At 38.1% G+C, this 21907-nt stretch overlaps 1 protein-coding gene across 1 annotated transcript in view; it reads right to left on the bottom strand.

Moving 5' to 3' along the window:
- Positions 1–18587, bottom strand: part of LOC108414017 — a 39841-nt gene extending 21254 nt beyond the window's left edge. Inside the window, exons 1-8 of the mRNA XM_037532805.1 lie at positions 18405–18587; positions 13592–13915; positions 12992–13288; positions 11260–11373; positions 10910–11081; positions 7813–7839; positions 3249–3255; positions 494–629 (exon numbers count right to left, since the gene is read on the bottom strand). Coding sequence (XP_037388702.1) covers positions 494–629; positions 3249–3255; positions 7813–7839; positions 10910–11081; positions 11260–11373; positions 12992–13288; positions 13592–13915; positions 18405–18501 — 1174 coding nt within the window. The 5' untranslated portion in view covers positions 18502–18587. The remainder of the gene's footprint in view (positions 1–493; positions 630–3248; positions 3256–7812; positions 7840–10909; positions 11082–11259; positions 11374–12991; positions 13289–13591; positions 13916–18404) is intronic.
- Between the last annotated feature and the right edge of the window lie 3320 nt (positions 18588–21907).

Here is a 21907-nt window from a genome sequence, read left to right as displayed (position 1 = left end):
TTGGTGACGTGTTCAATACTTATTTTACCCGCTGTATATTATGCATACACACACACACAACAGAGTTAACATAGTAACATCACTCACAGTACAACACAAACATTTACTGGATAACTGTAAACCTAAAGGAAAATATTGCTGTTGTCGGAACAAAACCTCATATCTCGAAAATAGTAACTTTACAGGAGAAGGAAAAATGTACTTTACTTTTAATGTAAGTCAATGGAACCAGACATATTTCTAAGCAATTTTGGGCTGTTTCTTTTGGCGCATTCATCATGAAAATTTGACACAATATAAAGGACAAAAGGTCTTTTCGAATGGTGTAAAAAATTGGAAAACGACAAAAATGGAGATACAAGGTTTTATTCTAGCAGCAGCGATATAGCGACAGATGAAAGAAAGTGCTCTCATAGTTTATGTCATTTAACAAAATCTAACACCTAAAACATCCAGCACATTTAACAGATCTGGGGTGCATTTAATCACATACCATTAACGATGATGAGATGGATCAAAAGAACGAAGAGAATCATGAAGAAGCAGTTACTTAACGAAGAATAAATCCAAAATCGCTCCCTTCTGCTCATGATGCTCTGGGAAGTTGAGGCCTTTGTTTGCATGTGTTTCTTTCACTCTGTGTGTCAAGTCTTCTTCCTAACGCTTTCTTTCTCCGGAGACTTTCTCTGGGATTTCTCCGCCCAGAAAGAGAAAGTGGGAAAGAGTAGTGAGGCATGAACCCCTGTACACCTTCCATTAGACGCACAAACTACAGTTAAAAGTTCTCTGCCTGAAGGCACTTTGTCTAGAACCGTTATAAGTCATGACACAGTTTTAGCCTGTCTTTCACAATCCTTCTAACGTTTTTTGCTCATTCATATTTCAGTGCACAAAAGTATGTGTGGCATATCATAATCTTGTATTAGTCTTGCACTTAACACGTATGCACCAGCTCCAAAAAGTAAGAGATTTTGAGGCTTGCTAAATTAACTGCTAATTTACAATTACTGAGTATAGAGACCACACAAAAAACAAACTGTTCCTCTCCAAAGAAAAAATTTTACAGGAGGAGGCAAAAACATTCATAACCTGTAATGTAAGTTAATGTAAAGAGGTTTCATTCCAAGCCATTTGGGGCATTTCTATTGGTCCATTCATCAAGAAATTGTCAGGAAGCTGCTCATGTTCAAATGGTGTACCAGAAAGTTGGTTTCTTTGGACAGCAACCGTATGCAAACAGTGTTAATGTGCATGTATGTGCACACTGGCAGCACACGAATCCAGCCAGTGACAATAAATTATTCCCATTCAACAGATCAGATTTTATTCATTATATCGCTGCTGTCAGAACAAAACCTTGTATCTCCAAAAAGATAACTTTATAAGAGAAGCAAAAAGCTTATCTTGCTTTCATCAATGGAACCAGAATTTTTCCAAAGTCATTTTGGACTAGTTCTACTGGTTCATTCACCATTAAAATTACACACAGGCCTTTTCAAATTCTGTAAAAAACTGAAAAACAACAAAAATGGATATATAAGGCTTTGTTTAGACAGCAGTGATATATTACAAATTATGGCTGAATTCATAGAGACTCAGAGACAGTTTGGTAAACTGAAGGATTGAATAGGGTGGTTTTATTATATTTTCACCTATAATAAACAAAAGCATCACTCACAATCTGGAGCCTTGCACTCGTTATGGGAAGACTGGGGATGCAGCTTTGTGGGTATTACATAATTCTGGTGTCACCAATTATATCCAGAAAAGGCCTGCATGGCTAAAGGCCTATTGTTTTAAAGGCACTACAGAAAGGTGTATATGTACACTCACCGGCCACTTTATTAGGTAGTAAAAGGTTGGACCCCCTTTTGCCTTCAGAACTGCCTTAATTCTTCGTGGCTTACTTTCAACAAGGTGTTGGAAACATTCCTCAGAGATTTTGGTCCGTATTGACATGATAGCATCACGCGGTTGCTGCAGATTTGTTGGCTGCACATCTATGATGCGAATCTCCCGTTCCACCACATCCAAAGGTGCTCTACTGGATTGAGATCTGGTGACTGTGGAGGCCACTGGAGTACAGTGAACTCATCGTCATGTTCAGGAAACTAGTTTGAGATGATATGAGCTTTGTGACATGGTGCATTATCCTGTTGGAAGATGGGTCAGAAGATGGGTACTCTGAGGTCATAAAGAGATGGACATCAGCAACAATCCTCAGGTAGGCTGCGGCATTTAAACAATGCTCAATTGCTACTAAGGGGCCCAACGTGTGCCAAGAAAATATCCCCCACACCATTACACCACCACCACCACCAGCCTGAACCGCTGATAGAACGCAGGATGGATCCATGCTTTCACGTTGTTTAAGCCAAATTCTGACCCGACCATCTGAATGTTGCAGCTGAAATCGAGACTCGTCAGACCAGGCGACATTTTTCCAATCTTCTGTTGTCCAATTTCGGTGAGCCCGTGTGGATTGTAGTCTCAGTGTCCTGTTTTTATCTGAGTGGCACCCAGTGTGGTCTTCTGCTGCTGTAGCCCATCTTCTTCAAGGTTCGATATGTTGTGCGTTCAGAGATGGTATTCTGCATTCCTTGGTTGTAACAAGTGGTTATTTGAGTTCCTGTTGCCTTTCTATCATCTCAAACCAGTCTGCCCATTCTCCTCTGACCTCTCACATCAACAAGGCATTTTCGTCCACACAACTGCCGCTCACTGGATGTTTCCTCTTTTTTGGACCGTTCTCTGTAAACCCTAGAGACGGTTGTGCGTGAAAATCCCAGTAGATCAGTAGTTTCTGAAATACTCAGACCAGCCCGTCTGGCACCAACAACCACGCCACGTTCAAAGTCTTTTAAATCCCCTTTCTTCCCCGTTCTGATGCTCAGTCTGCACTTCAGCAAGTTGTCTTGACCACCTCTACGTGCCTAAATGTATTGAGTTGTGGCCTTGCGATTGGCTGATTGGCTATTTGTGTTAACAAGCAATGGACCTAATAAAGTGGCTGCTGAGTGTATATTTCACTTACTAACTACAATTAATAAAACCTGCTTCCTTGTGCTAACGTACATTTGTGAGTACGTGTCTGTGAGCTATTCTTGCTGCATTTACGGAATGCACTGCATGTTGTGGGAAGATTGCAGGCAGATTTCCTTAATCTCCCCTGAATGTTTGTTTGGATCAAACAGATGCAAACATCTGTACACATCAAACCTTAGATTTCCTGCCCCTATATTTCTTACCATTTTCCTGCGAAACAGACGAACAGAAAGAAAAAAAAGGCAGTATTTTATATGGGCTTAAAATATGGCTGAATCAGTTTCAGTTTTGTTGGATATTCTAATGATTCTGTTAATCATATAATGTTCTGTGCGTAATGATGTGCTGACCGGCACGCTTAGTAGTCATGTTTAGCAGTTGTTTATCCTTATTTGGAAATTAAGAAATCAGTACTTCATTAATAATTCGGAAAGTTAACTCTTGATGTTTAAGACTAGTTATATAAATAGTGTTGGTCCACAGAATTAAGCCAAAAGTAATTGCACACAAGTCAGATATACACAGCGTTTGAATAAAATGAGTGTTAGTCTGGCTTAGGTGGCCTGGGTTTTAATTAGCTTAACTTACTCTTTAAATATACTGCATACCAGCACTTTAAAGAAAATCAAATAAAGTAAAATGAAAATAAAAATAATATAAAAATGAAAATAATTACATTTCTGTAATCACAGAATGGGTTTCACTGTAAACCCAGAGTCCCATAGACCACCTGCTGTTACAGAACAGCATGTGTGAACGTGTTCTGGTAAGGCAGGGTAGGCAGTTGGTTGTTATACAGTTAGGAAGAAATGTACAAAAAAAAACACTAAAAAACACACGCCTTCTTGAAAATTCAGCCACCTTGATCATCAATTGATTGATGATGAATTTCACACACAGAGCTTGTATTATCTCCACAGAAAAGCAAGTATTGCTAAAAGCAGCCACACATCAGAGGTCACTATTCCCAAAGCAAAGAGTCTGCTACAGCCCCCTCAGCACGGGGCTGTGGAGCACTGGAACTGTGTTCTTTGGAGCTCCATTCAATATATTTGAGATGAGTTGTAGTGGCATTTTGATCCAGAACTGATCATCCAACATCAGTACCTCTTGTTGCTGACTGCAATCAAATCCTCACAGCAATGTTCCAACATCTAGTGAAATCTTCGCAGAGGAGTATAGGTTATTACTGCAGCAAAGAGGAACAAACGTCCTATTTATGCTCTTAATTTCAGAAGAAGTGTTGGATAAGCAGGTGTCCACAAACTTTTTTATCTGTATTATATTTTAGCTGGGGTGATATTTTAACCCGGGTATCTGGCACAAACAGAACAAAAAGATATCAGAAAATATCTGTTGATATGTAACAGTCTGCATCTCTAACATTCTACTGTCAGGCTGTATGAATCGGATTTTGGTCAGCAAGTGAAATAACTTGTGTATGTCTATTAAAGCTAGCAATTTACGTTATTATGTTAATCCTGATTTACAGTAGCTAATCAATATTAATGCACATGTAACCTTTATAAGAGGTCCAAAAAAAGAGAAGAATACCATAGAAGGTGTGGTCCACCCCCACTGTCTGACCAGGATAGACATTGTTGATGCAGTCCCACCCTCCAAAACTGAACCTCTTTCTTTGATTCCTCCAGCAGTTACAATGATTGTCATACCTTTATAAACAATAATAATAATGATTTTTAAGTGAAATACATATTTCTACTTTCCAATATTACAAAAAAAATCCTGGTCAAATTGGTTAGAACTATTTTACTTTTCAATATTAGCCATTTAACTTCTTTCGCCCCCATTCATTTAGGACTAACTCTCTGGCGTCCTCTGGATGTTTTTTATATAATGAAGTACTGAGACTGGCTCTGCTGCAGTGCAAGTACTATGTGTGCGTGCTTTCATCATATGTGACCTGGGCTGCTGTCAGCCCCAGCAAAACATCATAAAAATGTATTTAAAATGGAACAGGTGGGGGAAGTTTGACACTCTGTTGTGTTACAGAAGCATCGCAACTACGGCAGCTGAGAAGTCCATTTTTGCCATTGTTTTCGAAGAATTTTTGGAGCCTCATGAAATGGGATTAAACCCGTTTTCAATGCCTTTCAATGCCATCAGTTGTTACAAACAGCAGGCTGCATCGGCTGCATTTTGGGGGGATTGCATTTGTCATTCGACCCAGAAACTGACCCATATGGGAAAATATATATATAGAAACAGAAATGCTTTCCAAACATGAACATCTATTTCAAAATATACTACACATTACTATTTATTAACAAATACATTTTTGCCCATTTTTATACATTGCAAAAATATATTTGATACATTTGGAATATTTTTAATCCATATGGGGAAGCAAAACAATGATTTTGGATTGAATGTGCCACTGGTGTAGGGCTAACTGGGCAGCTAGTGGTCTAGTGTCACCCAGTGCTTAGTATGTGCATTGTAACTGTAGTAAGGAATACTAGGCTATGCCTACATCTGTTTTACCATTACATCCGTAGAACATGACTAGCTGCACAATACATTTTGTAGATTTGCTGCACCTTAAGTAACATGTTATATTACGAAGACCGAATCAAATTATTTTGAGAGTGAAGACTTTACTAAGCTGGTCTTTCTTCATGTTCAAAGGTACTTGTGAGGGGAAACTAACTGTTCACCACAACAGTTGATTGTTCAGTCGCTGTAGAGCCAAAATGATGTTAACGAGAAGATATTTACAAATACTGTACAGTATGTAGCTTAAAGAAAAACCTGTGTTCATGCCAAATAGCAACAGGCATAACTGTCCCCTGAAAGATCTGGCCACCACTTTAGTACATTAATTAATGGACAGAGTAAAAATTTTGAATTATTTTAAATTAAATTATATCACAACCACCTAACAATTTAATTAGCATCCTGAACAGTCTTCCAACAGTCTGGCAAAATTCTGGGTTTGTTCATTGTAAGAACAAACTAATATTCTTGTTTTTAATGATATACCAGCCTTCTGGGTCACGTTTAGTAACCACAGTCAGTTGTTTTTCCTTATTTGTTAAGGAACAATAATGAAATGAGTTGCACTTCATTAATTGTGTATGTGTATGGCACCCACCCACCCCTGCGCGAGCCTGAGGGAGAAGCAGCTTAGAAAATGTGTCTGTGTGTGTGTGTGCACTTCATTAGTAATGTGGGTGAAGTTATATTTAATAGGGGGTTATAGAAATAGCATAGGTCCACAGAATTGGTCCACAAGCTGTAAGCAATTGCATGTCTTTATACTGTGTTTGAAGTCAGGAAAATCCCATTGTGCCCCCTTTCGATCAAAAGGGGTATAAACATTTTCCTTGCATCAGCAGATTTGTAATGTCACACCCCTGTTACACCACTTCACCCACAATGTTGCAGTTGCTATCATTTCTGACCATCGAAATAGCACATGGGTGACAATGGGATTGCATCCAAAAGATTAGTAATGAGTCATTACACCTGTAGACTGGAAATACAGCCCAAATGTGATACCAAACGTGTTAAATTCACTAAAGGATGCTCAGAAAAGTGTTATTCATTAAACCTTTGAGCACAGTATATTAGAAAATGTAAACTTAACCTGAAGTTGAGATGAGTTTGAAGCTCGTTTCTCTTGAATGATGAAGATCAGGACCTCTATAACCCTGTCAGCAACTACTCAACCAAACTCGCCGTTACAGAGATCTGCCAACAAGAAGCTACATGAAGTTTTCACAGGGCTGCTGCAAAGATTTTGAAACCAGCGTTGTTGGAATTTGAACAACTTGTGCTCATCTTAGCTCAAATTCATCCCTTATAATAATAATGCAAAACGCAGAACTGATATTCACACAAACGTTTTATGTTTAAATCCAGTGACAATTTTGTTTATGAATGAAAAAAGTTCCATGTCTAAAAGGCCAGTCTGCTGCCACCTGCTGGACTTTATGACTCTGATCTGGGGGCCTTTCCTTCCTTTTTATGTCTGTTACTACAATACCTTTAGATTTAGGCCGTTTAAAGCAAAGCCATAGAAAAACTGTTTTTGGTTTCTTAAAGAAGTAAACAGGTCTGCTCCATAAACACAGCAAGACACATACATTTATTGTCAAGTTCTCAGTATAAACATGAATCAGAGCACTGAACACAAAAGGAACCCACATGAATTAAACAGTTCCTCACAAACTGATACCCACTTTCTTACTTAAAAGAAGCGGTTTAAAATCCAGTAATTCCTCCATCGTAACTGCGCTCATATTCATACAATATGTAAACAGAAATAAATTACATACAAGTACAAAAAAATCAAGAAAATGATGTCATTGTTAGTCAGTTCCCTTATGCCAACACAAGGAGTCGCTGTTGTACACAGACACCATCTAAACCATGAAGTAAAATTATATACAGAGACAAACAAATGCAAAAATATTTTTATCATAATACATAAATAATACAATGAATATAAAAAGTATTAAAAGAATAGTAATGATAAGGCGTGATGGTTTTCAATGACAAAGTGAAATCACAAATAAATGAAACTGCAAATTTAATATTCCTAAACACTGGTAAACACTGCACGAAACCACATTTACATCACCTGTAACTGAAAGATAATTCAACAAAAATGACACTGTAAACTGTATCATCAACTCCTATTGTCTTTGTTTTGGTTGTTTCTGATGATATTGATGCCACTACAACACAATATTATCTTCAAACATCCTTTCCTCTGCTTTGGGCCCTAAACGTAAACCACACCTGTAGTGGTGCGAGGACTGCTGATAGCTGACACAGCAAGAGGGGAAAACATAATTCCCACCAGAACTTTGATATTTCCTGGAGGTTGCAATTGTGGGAGTCAAAGTGACACCAGGGATAAATGACATTAGGAAGTTTGAAGATACCAGAACGATTAAGTACATTAACTTCACATTGAAATGTGTCTATCTATACTCCACACACATGAGCGTTTTAATAAAACTGCTCAGTCAATCAGTCAGTGTGTGAAAATGTCTCTTCTAGGCGGTCTGCTTGGTGGTCCAGCAAAAAGTGACTGGAATTGAGTTCTCCCCAGCTTCTTGGTTCTTAAATATACTGTGTACCTGATACCTTTAAAGAAAAATGATCAACTACTGTACAAACAATACAGAAATCATAAAATCCAGTTCTGTCTTATCAAGACCCAGATGCTTCCTACTGTTACAGAACAGCATGTCTGAACACGTTTCTGGTTGTGCAAGGCAAGCAAGTTGTTCTGCGGAAGAAAATGTACAAAACAAAACACCATCTAAAACGCAGCCCTTCTTGAGAATTTACACACGTTAAGGTACACCCACTGCTAACAGGCATTCAACTGGACACTCACAGCTTGTGTCATCTCTATAGGAAAGCTTTGATAATAGAATGGGACTCTCAGGGGCAGCCACACATAAGCCTAAGGTCACCTTGCCTAATGCCAAGTATTAGCTAGAGGGGTATTAAGCTCCCCATCACTGAGCTGTGGAGCGGTGGAGATGTTTTCTTGAGTGATGGAGCTCCATCCAATATCTCTGGGATGAGTTGGGAGTGATCCAGAACTGAACATCCAACAAAAGTACCTGACCTCACTAATGCTCTTGTGTCTGAATGTAATCAAATCCTCACAGCAATGTTCCAGCATTTAGTGAAGCCTTCCCAGAAGAGCAGAGGCTGTTACTGCAGCAAAGAGGGACAAACTTCCTACTAATACCCTTGATTTTAGAAAATAAAACACTGGATGAGCAAACTTATGAACATGTCCACAAATTTTTGCTCATTTCCTTTTTGGACTGTGCTGATGTTTTAACCCAGGTATCTGGGCAATTTTAAAATGATATCAGAAAATGTCTTGATATCCTGCAATCTAGAAAGAGCCTAAGATTCTGTACTGGATTACTGTTTGATTTGGAAAATGAAAGGGTTTATATCGGTATGTGACAGTTTTCTTTCGTTTTTTGGCGCAAGCCTGGACTTGCTAAGGCATGTGTTCAGCTATATTCCTGTTCCTATCACAGACTTCTCCCAACTCTCTTTCCTCTGAATCCCACTATTTGTTGCTGTGCCTGAAAGATGCTTCGCAAATAAAATTCAATGTAATGATGAAGATTAAACCTAAAAGAAGAACGTAAAACCACAGCATACACAAATGCAGCTGCAATGTAATCAAAGATTGATGAAAATATAGCTGACACATGCATTTACAATCATAATGACATGATAGCCGAGTAAACTGTGTCTTCTGGCCCCTCAGGTTTCTGTAAAAAGCATTAAGAAAAAAAATATTAGAGTACACAGTTACTCACAATCAAAACTCTTCAGGGTGAAACTGTACTTCGCATGAAATTATATTTAAATAAATTTGTCCAAAATGTTGGCATACCCATGCAGAAACAAGGTCAAATTTCAACCGTGAGGCAGATTTGTGGTGCATGCTATGCTATATGAAGTACACTGTTGTTCAGTGGTTTAGATCTCAACTTGAACTTTACTCTGTTGCACTAGGTGGCCACACGTTTTACTCATTAGACAAGCAGAATTCTGGAATTCTAGCCATTCACTCATAACAGCAGAAACTGAATCTCCTTGTCTTTCTGCACCCTTCCTGTCTATCCACTTAGTCTTAGTCTGCATGTTAACATTCAGGGTTTACCTCACTGAGGGCTGTCTTAAAGTAACTAGCACCAAGGTGGAGTGAATTATAAAATTATAAAATTCTATGACATTCTACATGCACACGTTTGACAACGTGGAGGCACAACCTGTTTAGCAGGATGGAGGGAACAGCAAACAAGTGTTAGTTCCAGCTCACTACTAAGTCAAATATTATTTTTGCTTATACACATACTGTCTAAAAACAGTGTCTAAAAACTTAAAAAACCGTCACGACAAAACCTTGAATTAAACCTTTTCACCTTTTTAGGGCATAATTTGAAAATACCAGTTACTCTTTATATTATCTCAACCAATAAAACCAGTCTAGTTACCTGGAATAGAAATTTTCTACAGTAACTTTTTTTTTCTATAGACCCTTTTTCTGTAAAGTTACTTTTTTCTGTAATTTTTCTGTAAAGTTACTACTTTATCGTACTAACTACTAAAAAAATGTTACTTTGTTTTTCCCCCCGACTGCGGTATATATGTTTTTCATCACTAAAACATTGTGGATGCTTTCTTCCTTTGTAAGCTCTTATCATCGCTCCTACTAAATGTTAAAGTGTCAATACTGCTGAGTCTCTGTCTCTCCAGAACCGGAGCTGTCCAGGGTGTGTTAAGGGTCATCCTTTTGAGTTGTAGCCATGGGTCTCTTTTTACTGCCAAAATATTTACTATGAATCTTTTGTTATAAACATACCTCTGCCTCATCGCTTTTATATCAGTCGGTCTTCACCATTAAACTAGACCTGTGTCCCCTTTTTTGTTTCATAGAAATTAAGACATTGGACGTCTTAGTGATGCATTGACTGCTAAACTGGAAACGTCTCTGGTTTAGATTTCAGAAATCTGATCACCTTAGGGAGAGGTGCTACGGTCCTAAATGCCATAAATGTAAAAGGGTAGAATAACCAAGAATAACAAAAAGAATGCAAACACATGGGCTGCACACTGAAGAGGAACATTCAAGCACTGCACATGTCATATAAAGGCACTGCAGTAAAAAATAGCGAGAAAAATTTAGGATTTGACTCCTTTAAAGCTTTTAAAGCCTTTAAAGTCTTTGTTCAACACGACATCAAACAACTAACACAAATTGCTCAAAGCTTATACAGTGCACACTTACATGAGCAATCTGTAAACTCTGACAGGCAACAGTTATTACAAAAGCAAGCTATAAGCAAGCTAATAATGTTCCTGAAACGGAAACATTATTGCAGTGAGGCAGACACACAGATGCAGTGCACATTGCAACATACAGTATCTTACCATATTTTGCACTGTTTTTGCATTAAACATTGTTTCAGCATAATATACTTCTTCTTCGGGACTCTGAACTGTTTGACAGTGAATAACAGCTGTGTAAAAACAAACCGTTTTGTTGAATATCAAAGCTTGCTTTTCATAAAGCTGACTGAAAATATAGTGTTGGAAGGTTTTGTTATTTTAGTGTTATTTCCTGAACACCAAGGAAGACATACTTTAAAGAGAATATCACTTTGAAAATAGAGATTGTGGAAGTTTGAAGATACATGCCTTCTTGTCTGTTTTTAGGGACTTTTTTCTTTCTGCATAGCAGGTACGTAGCAACTAATACCAGCAGCAGTAATATCAGCACAGGTATCAGCCACAAAACAAATCGATAACCTCCTGTAATAGACAAAGACAAAATCAATTAGTCTTCACTGGGGTGTTTCTTAAATACTCCACAACAAACACAAAATATTCAGGAAAAGAACATAAACTTTGTCGGTGTATTCACAAAACTCTGTACTAAATTCACAAAAAGTCACTGAAGTAAAGCGAGACCAGTTATATGGTGCTATATGCTACACATGGTCTGGCAAAGGGCTACAACATATATTTATAGCATACAAACATGTTTTATTTATTAAACCGGTAGTTATCTATATTAATTCATTGCAATGGTGGACTATAACTAAGTAAATGTAATTTGTTACTGTACTTAAGTAGTTTTTTTGTTTATTTGTACTTTACTGAAGTATTTCCATTTTTTTTGCGACTTTTTACTTTCACTCCATTGCAATTCAAAGTCAAATATCTTACTTTTTACTCCACTACATTTTGAGACATCTGTCGTTCCTTTTGGTTTATATTTGCATAAAAACATAACCTGTCAACACGAATGAAGCGCAAAGCAAGAACACCAATCAGGGCACAGCACGCACTTTATTTTGAGCTTGTTTTGACCAGTTGGTCGTACTGACCCTGTGCAAGCACATGATTCAATGACAGCGAAAGCAAAAAGGCAGTAACTTTTCAAGCAGAGAGGATTATAACAATGGTTCAGTTTTATTACCTTTAATTAACTTTAGCACTTTATTATTATTTTTTTTTAATTCTGGGTAGGACCCTGATATCTGATGCCATTCTAGAGGGTGAATAAAAATTTGAAAGAGACCTAGAACTAGGAATTCATTTTAGGAACTAGGAATTTCATGCAGTACCCCTAATCTTGTTCCACTCCCTTCAACTTAGGCAGACCTTATTAATTATTTGGATCAGGTATGGTAGAGCAGGGAGAATGCTGAAATATGCAGGGCAGAGGTACACTGTATACTGGCAAAATGTATTCTCCATAATGTATTGTTTACAAATGACTCTGGTAATAATAACATGCCAAATATGAAAAGAATACACCAAAAGTATTCCAAACTGCAAAAATATCACTCACCAACAGGTAGATTAATGCAAGCTAACTGATAAACATGACAAAACATTGGTTTTGAAATGTACTACAGCATATGTACAAAATTGCTTAGTATAAAATGTACTAAAGAACACCTATAAACGAAGATTAGGCTAGTAAGACTAAGCTGGAATTGATGGTACAGATGCTGAATGGAAACTGACCGGAGCCCTAAGCAGTGGAAAAATAAGGTCATATATCTTTTCTGAAAGATCATATATCTTTTGCTTCAAGCCAGCACCAGCTTTTTGCCACCCGCATTGTATTTTGGTCAGAATTATTTCAGTGCATCATTTTTTCATATTTTGCTTTATAAATATTAAAATTCTTTACACAGAATCAGTTTATATATACAGTTTGTCTGTTCAACCTAAAAAAAAAAGTTTTTTCCAATACAGCATATTTTATTAAACTGACGATCAAACAGAGAGGTAAATGATACATTTCATGTCTAGAGGCTGCTACAGTATTCGGAAGTTTATATAGGAAGTAGTATCTTATCAAAATGAATGAGCAAATGTGCAGATAAAAGACATTAATGCTTGTGATGTGTTGTACCTTTGGAAGAATAGAACTGTGTACAGGTTGTATTGAGGTATACCGTCTGGTTGCTGACAGGATTGGCTGCCACACAGCTGTAGGTGTTATTATCACCATGTTCAAAATCCAGAGGTAGAGAGAGGGTGCTGTTACCAGAATCACTGATAGAGTGTAAATCACTCCCGTTGTGCCAGGAGAGAGTCACCTTATATGCATTCCTCACAGAACACACCACAGAACATCTTCGACTTGATGACTTCAAGTCTGTTCGGCTTTCTGAAGATCTCGGTGTAATCGAAGGCACAGGCACTGTAGCTGGAAAACAAAGAAGAGCGACTCTTTATGCCTCTTTCAAACAAGACATTTGAAGACTTTTAAATATAAGTGATTAGACATTGTGTTTGCAGGACAGAGTATATCTCCATCCTTAAGGCTTCATCAGCAGCATTTTGTTTCAACCTAAAGGGACCAACTTGCTTGAGAATGACAGAATGATTACATTTGTTACACTTGGTTGTCAAGACCACTGCACTGATTATAAAAATCTTTAGTTTCATTTGGACAAATCTGGCTTAAACAGCACTTTTAACAATTTGAGAAAGAAAATTAGGAACTTACCATAAACAGTGACACTGAAATGTTTGCTTGAGATCTCTTTACTGATAATCTGTACTTTATAAACTCCAGAATCAGTGCTTCTAATGTTGCTGATGGTCAGAGATCCAGTCTGTGTGTCCAGCTGCAGTCGGTCTCCGAATCTCTCCTCATAATCAGTCAAAGTGCCACTGTTAACTAGCTGTGCTATACGAGTGTCTGTAGTTCCAAATGTCCACCGTATCATATCATCACTCTTTATTCCAGTCAGATGAGTCCTCAGAGTTACAGTTGTTCCCTCTGTAACTTCTACTGTCTCCACTTCATCCTTTACAGATGCTCTCACATCTGGAAAACACACAATCATTCAGAGACATGCGAAATAAGCAATGTGTGTGTAAACACCCTTCCAAAAAGATCTAACCAAAACTATGAAAATATCCAAATCTTAACAGTTCAAGTTGTTTCTATTAAAAAAATTATAGCTATAGGTTTCTGCTTTTCATTTTAAGAGTTCCTAAAATTGTGAAATTGCATGTGTAATCAAAATCTCAAAATCAGCAACATACCATTAATGGTAAATAGCAGAAAAAATCATTAGGATGAATTTTAAACATGATTAAAAACTCAATATTAATAGGTGTAGACGGTCATCTATGTAGAAGCTTGATTTCACAGCATAAATGAATGCTTTGCAATGTCTATTTTTGCTATGCTGTGAAAGTGAAGTCTCTCACCCTTGATTTTAAACAAATTTTAAATTTACAAGGCAACTCCTTATCCTTACTAGCATACTATTAGTTCAATCATTTGTTACCAAAATCAGCTGTGTCACAGCAGTCATCCTCTTTTATGTGCTTTTTTCTTCTGTTAGCAATCCACATGGTTTAGATGACGAAGTACATCAAGAGACTGACATATCCTTCCTTCCGACCAGTGTAAATGACTAGATCTTTTCCACTTTTTCCTCTTATTTATGTAAAATAAAGGTCAATTTGGCCTGCTCGGGATTTTCATACATGCCACAGAGAATGCTAGGCTCTTAATTGTTTCAATTTTATATAGTACACAAGCATCTGCACTTCTTAAGTTTAAGAGACCCTTATTAGTCCCACAACGGGGAAATTTCACTTCTGCATTTAACCCATCCGTGAAGTGAAACACCACATACACATTAGTGAGCACACACACACACACACACACACTAGGGGGCAGTGAGCACACTTGCCCGGAGTGGTGGGCAGCCCTATCCATGGCGCCGGGGGAGCAGTTGGGGTTAGGTGTCTTGCTCAGGGACACCTCAGCCCTGTACTGTTGGCGCTGGGGATTGAACCGGCAAGGGCCAGTTCCCTAACCTCCAGCCCATGATTGCCCCATTTTTCCATGCTATGTTTCTCCATGCATTTCTTCAGATTTTTCCTTTTATTGGTCACCTGTCTTAGTGCTCATTTACTGAGAATATGATAATAGTCTAATTGTGAATATATATATAAAAAACTTTACTTTCAATGTAAGTCAATGGAACCAGAATTTTTCCCATGTCATTTTGGATAATTTCTTTTAGGCCTTTCATCATAAAATTTACAAACAATGTAAAGAGTAACAGATACTTTCAAATTATGTCAAAAACTGAAAAATGCCAAAAATGGAGATACAAGGTTTTCTTCTGACAGCAACGATATATATATATATATATATATATATATATATATATATATATTAAAATTAGGAAAACAGGTAAACTTTACTAAAGTTTATATCTTTATCTAGTTTATATCTTTTTACTAAAAATATTTCACTACTGCAGTAATTCAAGTTCAAGGAGTAGAACATCTTGTGATGCTGTGCTGAAGAGTGAAGCCATATTTCTGCTATGAGAAAATGCTCTTTAATAAACAACCAAACAAAAAAGGCATACCCTACACCGAAAACAGTGAAGGAGGCCACCTCTTGCCCCACTCCACTGTGACCATAACCCCACACACACAAAAAAAACAGCAGCCCGACACAGCAAACAACATACATACATACACACACCCTTTAACTAATGAATAACAACATTAAGAAGTTCAAACGTCCCTTTTAACAAGGGCGCATGCCTCCCATGAGCCCCTTTCTGCATGCGTAATATATTGACACTTTTGCCATAGTCAAACGTCTTTTTGCTGGGTCACCCAGAGGCCAACACTATCAATATAAGGTCTAACAAACCACAGAAGTAAACAGAAATGCACTGAAGTACATGTCTTGCGATAACAAAAACATAATAACTGAAGTAATACAGTGGTGGGTTTTTCCATTTAAGCTCAAGCTTAGTCATCTCACTTCCGTTGTAATTTTTCCTGTATGTTACTGTATAAGCAACCTTATTTAGACATTTGTTAACTACCTTCAACTTTGCTTATTTCACATATCTAGCCTCATTTCAGACTACAGCTCTCGCTCTTGTCTCCTAAATATTCTTTTTTCTCTCTCCACTGCTTCTGTCCCATTATCTACAGATGAAAATGTAATGGAAAACAACTGAAATGCAATACAGTATAAAATGATATTTTTATATCTATTTTTAGACATCAAATGTAATGCTAAAGTCATATGGGAAAGTTTGGGTGCCCCTGGTCAAGTTACATGTTTTGTTAAGGGTAAGTGATAAACATCCTTTACAGAGAACACACTTCTACACATTTAATGCACATGTCTGTTTTTAACACATTAAATTTCAAAATAAAAAAAAATAATAAAAAACTTGGTCCGTGCAAAAGTTACTGTGCATTTTTTTTTGTTTTATGATTTATATTACTTTCAAATAAGTTTTACTTATAGTGCAATATGTAAAATCTGCAAATACAGACAATGTGCTCTAAAAATAGCAGAATATGCCCGTGTCTTGTCTGGAGAGGATGGCATTTTGCTAAATTAAAAACTTAAAGAGTGTATTAATGTGTAAAATCTGCTATAGATGTAGAGTTTTACTGCTGTTTGAGTTTTAGTGTGAAAAGAATTTGTTTTTTTTTCAGGTTATTTTGTGTCAAAGTAATGAAAAACATCTAAAGTTTAGCTTACCTACACAAACTGCTCTAGCTAAATATTTGACGAGTTTTAAAAACTCAACTCAGTATTGAGAAATATGTGTAACTAACTGCAAAAAACAATAAAATCAACACTAAAAAGTGTTCTGCCAGCACTGTTCTACCTGCACAAACGAACCTAAACCATCCAAACTATAAGCTACATCACAACACGTCAGTGAATCCCGTCAAATGGAAAAGTGATCTTTTATCATTGTGTAAACATCCATCCATCCATCCATGTTCTAAGCCGCTTCTCCGTCAGGGAGTAAACATGTACTGTGCTAATATTTAATAATTAATATTTGTATAAAAACTGGACTGTGAAAAAAAGCTTGTCGATTGTTCTGCACAGACGGAAGTAAAGAAAAGACGCGTGTATTACAGTTTTCACATATGACTCGATAATAAAACAAGAGACAAGCCTGGTGTCAGTCATGAAAGCAACATGATTCATAGTCTCATGTCCAAAGCACAAGGAAGAAACAAGTGTGGAAATCCCCACGTTCACCACAGGCCATCCAGCTTTCTTCTCTGCTCACAACACTTCAAAGACATGGGGGAAAAAAAACATCCCGCCTCGTCTCAGCCACCCTCTACAGTCCTCAGTCATGACACCCTCACGACCAGCATCTATAGCCTCAGTCAACAACATCTGGAGATCCTCAGCTGGGGCGTGGACGAGTGAGCAGGGTGTTAAGAGGCTCAGTGACATTCAACATACAGACATACAGTACAGCAAAGTTCACATCTGTTTTCAGTCCTAAACATCTGTATTCTCAACTTCACAGAAGGTTATGTGAGCTGGGCCTGCCTCAGCCAAACCTATGTGGTCTATGTTAGTGGCCGACAGAAGACATTACACTTTGTTATGGCTGATGTTTCATAGTCAAAGGGGTTTTGCATCTACACCATTGTCTTAAGGGCGTTTAACGTCTTGCAAAAGCAAAGAGTTAATTTTACTAATGAAATAGTTAAACTGCACATATAAAACAAGCAAAAACAAGCTTACTCGCTGCTATAGGACACAAACACAGCCATAATTCTGGCATAGAAAACACAATGGCCGTATGCATTAATGTTTCAAGCTGTTGGCTGTCAGCGTCCGATGCTGGTACATTATTTGCTTTACTTGTTTACTGGTAGTTGTTTACTGTTACTGCAGTTCCTTTGTGCAAGTGATATATATTATTATACCTATATAATAGGTATAATAATACACTGTAATACACACATCTATTTATCAATATATATATACTTTTAGAATTTAAAATCTGGTGCGTATAAATGTATAAATATTGAATCCTACACATAATTTGATGATGTAGTGTATGGAAAAAAGTTCAGAGAGGAAGGTAAAAAAGTATTTCATGGGTATAAAATCTGACTTCTACATTGGAGTCAGACAAAAATATGCCACATGGTGAAATCATGTAGTGAAAGGAGACTGAAAAAGTACTTTATAAGCACTACCAGCCTTATTTTAACAATAAGCCATAAGCCATTAATATCATTATCAATAACCGCTCTGATTGCTTTCCTGGTCACCAGCCTTACAGAAAATCCACTGAACTGTAAACGGATCAGATTTCATTACTGTGCAGTATTTTACTACATTGATCTCCCTTATGACTCCGCATGGATGTCTCTGATGTTTCTTTCTACTTTTCACAATAAAAACAATAAACATAAGCGACATTGCTTGGGACATTTAGGCAGCGCGTGCAGGTTCTGGTTGGCGTGGAACCCATTGTTGAAAACTCACTCACCATTAACGACGACGAGATGAAGCAGGAGAAAGAAGTGGATCCTAGAGAAGCAGCCATTAAACGAAGAAGACATCCACATTAGTTCCCTCCTTTTCATGATACTGTGCAAATCTCAGGCTTTTCTGTGCATGCTCTTCTCTCCTCCATGCGCCAAGCCCTTTCCTTAATGTTCTCAAGACTGAGACACGGAAAAGAGCAGTACTGCCCCCCCCCCCCCCACCACCACCACCACCACCACCACCCCATCTCCGTGCATGTAATGCATGTCATGTAATCTGCTTTTAGCCTGGCACTCCGGGTGAACCGGCCCCAGCAGTAAGAGAGGAAATGACTGGTTCCATTAACTGTCCTTCTACAGCTACTGGCGCAGAAACTGCACCGACAAACAGTTTTAATGTGTCTGTGGTGTCATTAAGGATGTAGGGCATGCATATACAGACGCTGACAGCACAAAAGACCCGGTTACTGACGATCCCACCCAACAGAGCAGACATCAGATGTCACAGACCACGCCATGCTCTCTGTTCAAGCACACGCACTCTGATAGCGGACTTCTCCCTTTTACTGTATATTCAGTTACAATGACCTGCAGCTTCACTCACTGCAGGGAGAATTTAGTGCCTTGGAATAGTTAAGGGGAGATTAGGGACGTGGTTCTACAGTCATTACGGTAATTCATGAAGGGCACAATTCTGTTAGAAACACTATTATATTCAAATCAGTGCCCTGGACAGTTGTCTGACCGTTGGGTAAACGCCTGGGTCTGTTATCTGAAAGACTCTGCAGGAAAGTAAACGAGAATATTTCAGTTACTATGTCCAAAAATCTGCTGCCTTAAAATTCAAGATCCGAGTCTTCCGGCGCCTGAAGTGGCAGCATTTCCAGTAGCTCGAGCTTTTGCGTAGTTTTTGCACTTTTTCCTTACTTTTTCTCTTTTTTTTGTACGCGTATATTGCTAATGTAGTGACTGATTTTGCTTATCTATCTATCTATCTATCTATCTATCTATCTATCTATCTATCTATCTATCTATCTATCCATCCATCCATCCATCAACTGCTTGACCGTTTCAACAACTTTTCCCCCCAAACTGAGCGCGTTGCGCAAAAAGACGCCGCCTTGTGACGCAACTTCTCCGCTGCGCTTTCAAGCTCATTTTCACTGGAACACGCGACGGAAAACACAGTGCGGCGCAGCAGATGCGCAGGGCCACAAAGTTCCAACGGTAACGCGCCTGATCCCACTAGCAGCTCAGCAGCAGCCCAGCATTACATTAAAGCGGCGCGCAAAGCACCAAGACGTGCAGTTCGTTGGGCCTCCAGGATCTGGATCGTAAAGCACTGGGGAGGCTATCAGAGAGCGCCGCCCACCTTCACGCCCACCCGGCAGTCTCTCCAGCGCTGCTGATTTCTTGCTGTTCCGCGTGTCCTCAATGGCGCTCTAAGCCCACTTCAAAGTCAGCAGCGTGTTGAACTAATAGGGCAAGACACCTCGAGGGCGATTGCTGCACGTGCATTTGGGGCACTCGTGTGAGGCTGTATCTATACACTTGTACTTTTTACATTGTTATATCCAATTTTAACGAGCTAAGCATCCCTGCTCTACAGGCTTGTGGTCCTCACATGCACGTGCATTATGAGGACTGCAGGACATGGAGTGGGATTGGGCTGGGATTTAGAATATGTTCTACTCACACTTGGATGAATAAGACCCCTAAATAAGAAGAATGTTTAATAAGAAGAATCTTTAATGTGTCAGACCGTACAAGATGTTATTACTACAGTATACAGCTTTGAGACACTCTCTTGAACGTGACATCTGATGAGCATTTCAGGATCCCATGAAAATAATACATATCGTTACCACTGATTTCTTAATCATATTTAATAGAGTAGTAAATCACAATGGTCAGAGGACAGTCAAGGGCTTTTATTGGTTTCTCCTGTTAAAAGAAGAGAAAAGATTGTTATGTGTTAGAAAAACTGCTTGGAATCAAATAAAGAGAAGAAATAAAGCAGCCACAAAACTCCCACCAGACACACTGACGGACTGATATTCTCTTTTGAACACTAGAGCCTGTGTGGTTGAGTCCACCTTTTCATAATATGTAAGATGATACTCACTTACATGCAGCAAAACAGAAGTCAAAGTTTTCAGGATTTGAAAATGCTATTTTATGACAGATGACACTCAAACCCTGCTATAGCATGTATGTATGTATGTATGTATGTATGTATGTATGTATGTATGTGTGTGTGTGTGTGTGTGTGTGTATATATATATATATATATATATATATATATACACACACACACACACACACACACACACACACACACACACACACACGTAATATTAATGAACCTCGCATTTCATATATTACTCCTAGCTTTCTAAATCACAATTAGTTGGAATAGGCCCCTATATGGTAGGTGTTTCTGATAAAATGGTCAACGAATGGGGGTGTAAAGTAGGTGTACTTAATAAACTGGCAATAAACTGGCAGCTTATTTCACAGTGAAAGGAACAATTAAAATGTCCTTAACTGTAATGTGGTTTCTACATTAACTTCAAGTTTAGACCTTTTTTCCATTCTTCTGTAAAGTTCACAGCAAAATACAGTACAACATACATCTTACCATATTTTGTACTCTTTTTGCATTAAACATTGTTTCAGCACAATGTACTTCTTTGGGGGTCTGACCTGTTGGACAGTGAATAAAAGATGTGAAAATGTGTGAAAACAAATCGTTTTGTTTAATGAAGCTGACTGAAAACAAAGATAAATACTTCATCTTCTACATTTACGGCACTTGGCTGACGCTCTTATCCAGAGCGACGTACAATTTGATGATTTTTTTTTTCCACAGGTAGGCCAGGGTAGTGTTGGGAGTCTTGCCCAAGGACTCTTATTGGCATAGTGTAGGGTGTTTACCCAGGTCAATAACATTTTAAGAACAGAGACTGTATAAGTTTGAAGATTCATGCCTTCTTGTCTGTTTTTAGGGACATTTTTGTTTCCATATAGCCGGAACGTAGCAACTGATACCAGTAGCATTATCAGCAGTAGCAGCAGTACAGGTATCAGCCACAGAACAAATCGATAGCCTCCTGTTATAGACAAGGACAAAATCGATTAGTCTTCACAGGAGTTTAAACAAAATATTCAAGAAAGAAAAATCAAGTTTGTCAGCATATTCACAAAACCCTATAACAAAACAGCAAAATGTCACTGAAGTAAAACAACACCAGACAGCTTTAGATACAAATGTAGTCTGAAACAAACTAAATCTGCATTTGCCACACATGGTTTGGCAATGAGTTACAACAGATATTTCCAAACATTTATAATTTATTAAACCAGTAGTGATCTGTATGTGATCTCCGTTCTAGTTCTAAATTCCAAAGCTGTATGATGGGGTTGAGGTCAGGACTCTGTACAGGCCAGTCAAGTTCTGCCACACCAAACCTACCCAGCCATGGCTTCATGGACCTTGCTTTAC

This window comes from Pygocentrus nattereri, chromosome 22 (genome assembly GCF_015220715.1).
Source record: "Pygocentrus nattereri isolate fPygNat1 chromosome 22, fPygNat1.pri, whole genome shotgun sequence".
Classification (NCBI taxonomy): Eukaryota; Metazoa; Chordata; class Actinopteri; order Characiformes; family Serrasalmidae; genus Pygocentrus; species Pygocentrus nattereri.
The sequence above is the reverse complement of the archived record's forward strand: the minus strand, read 5'-3'. Positions and strand labels throughout refer to the sequence as shown.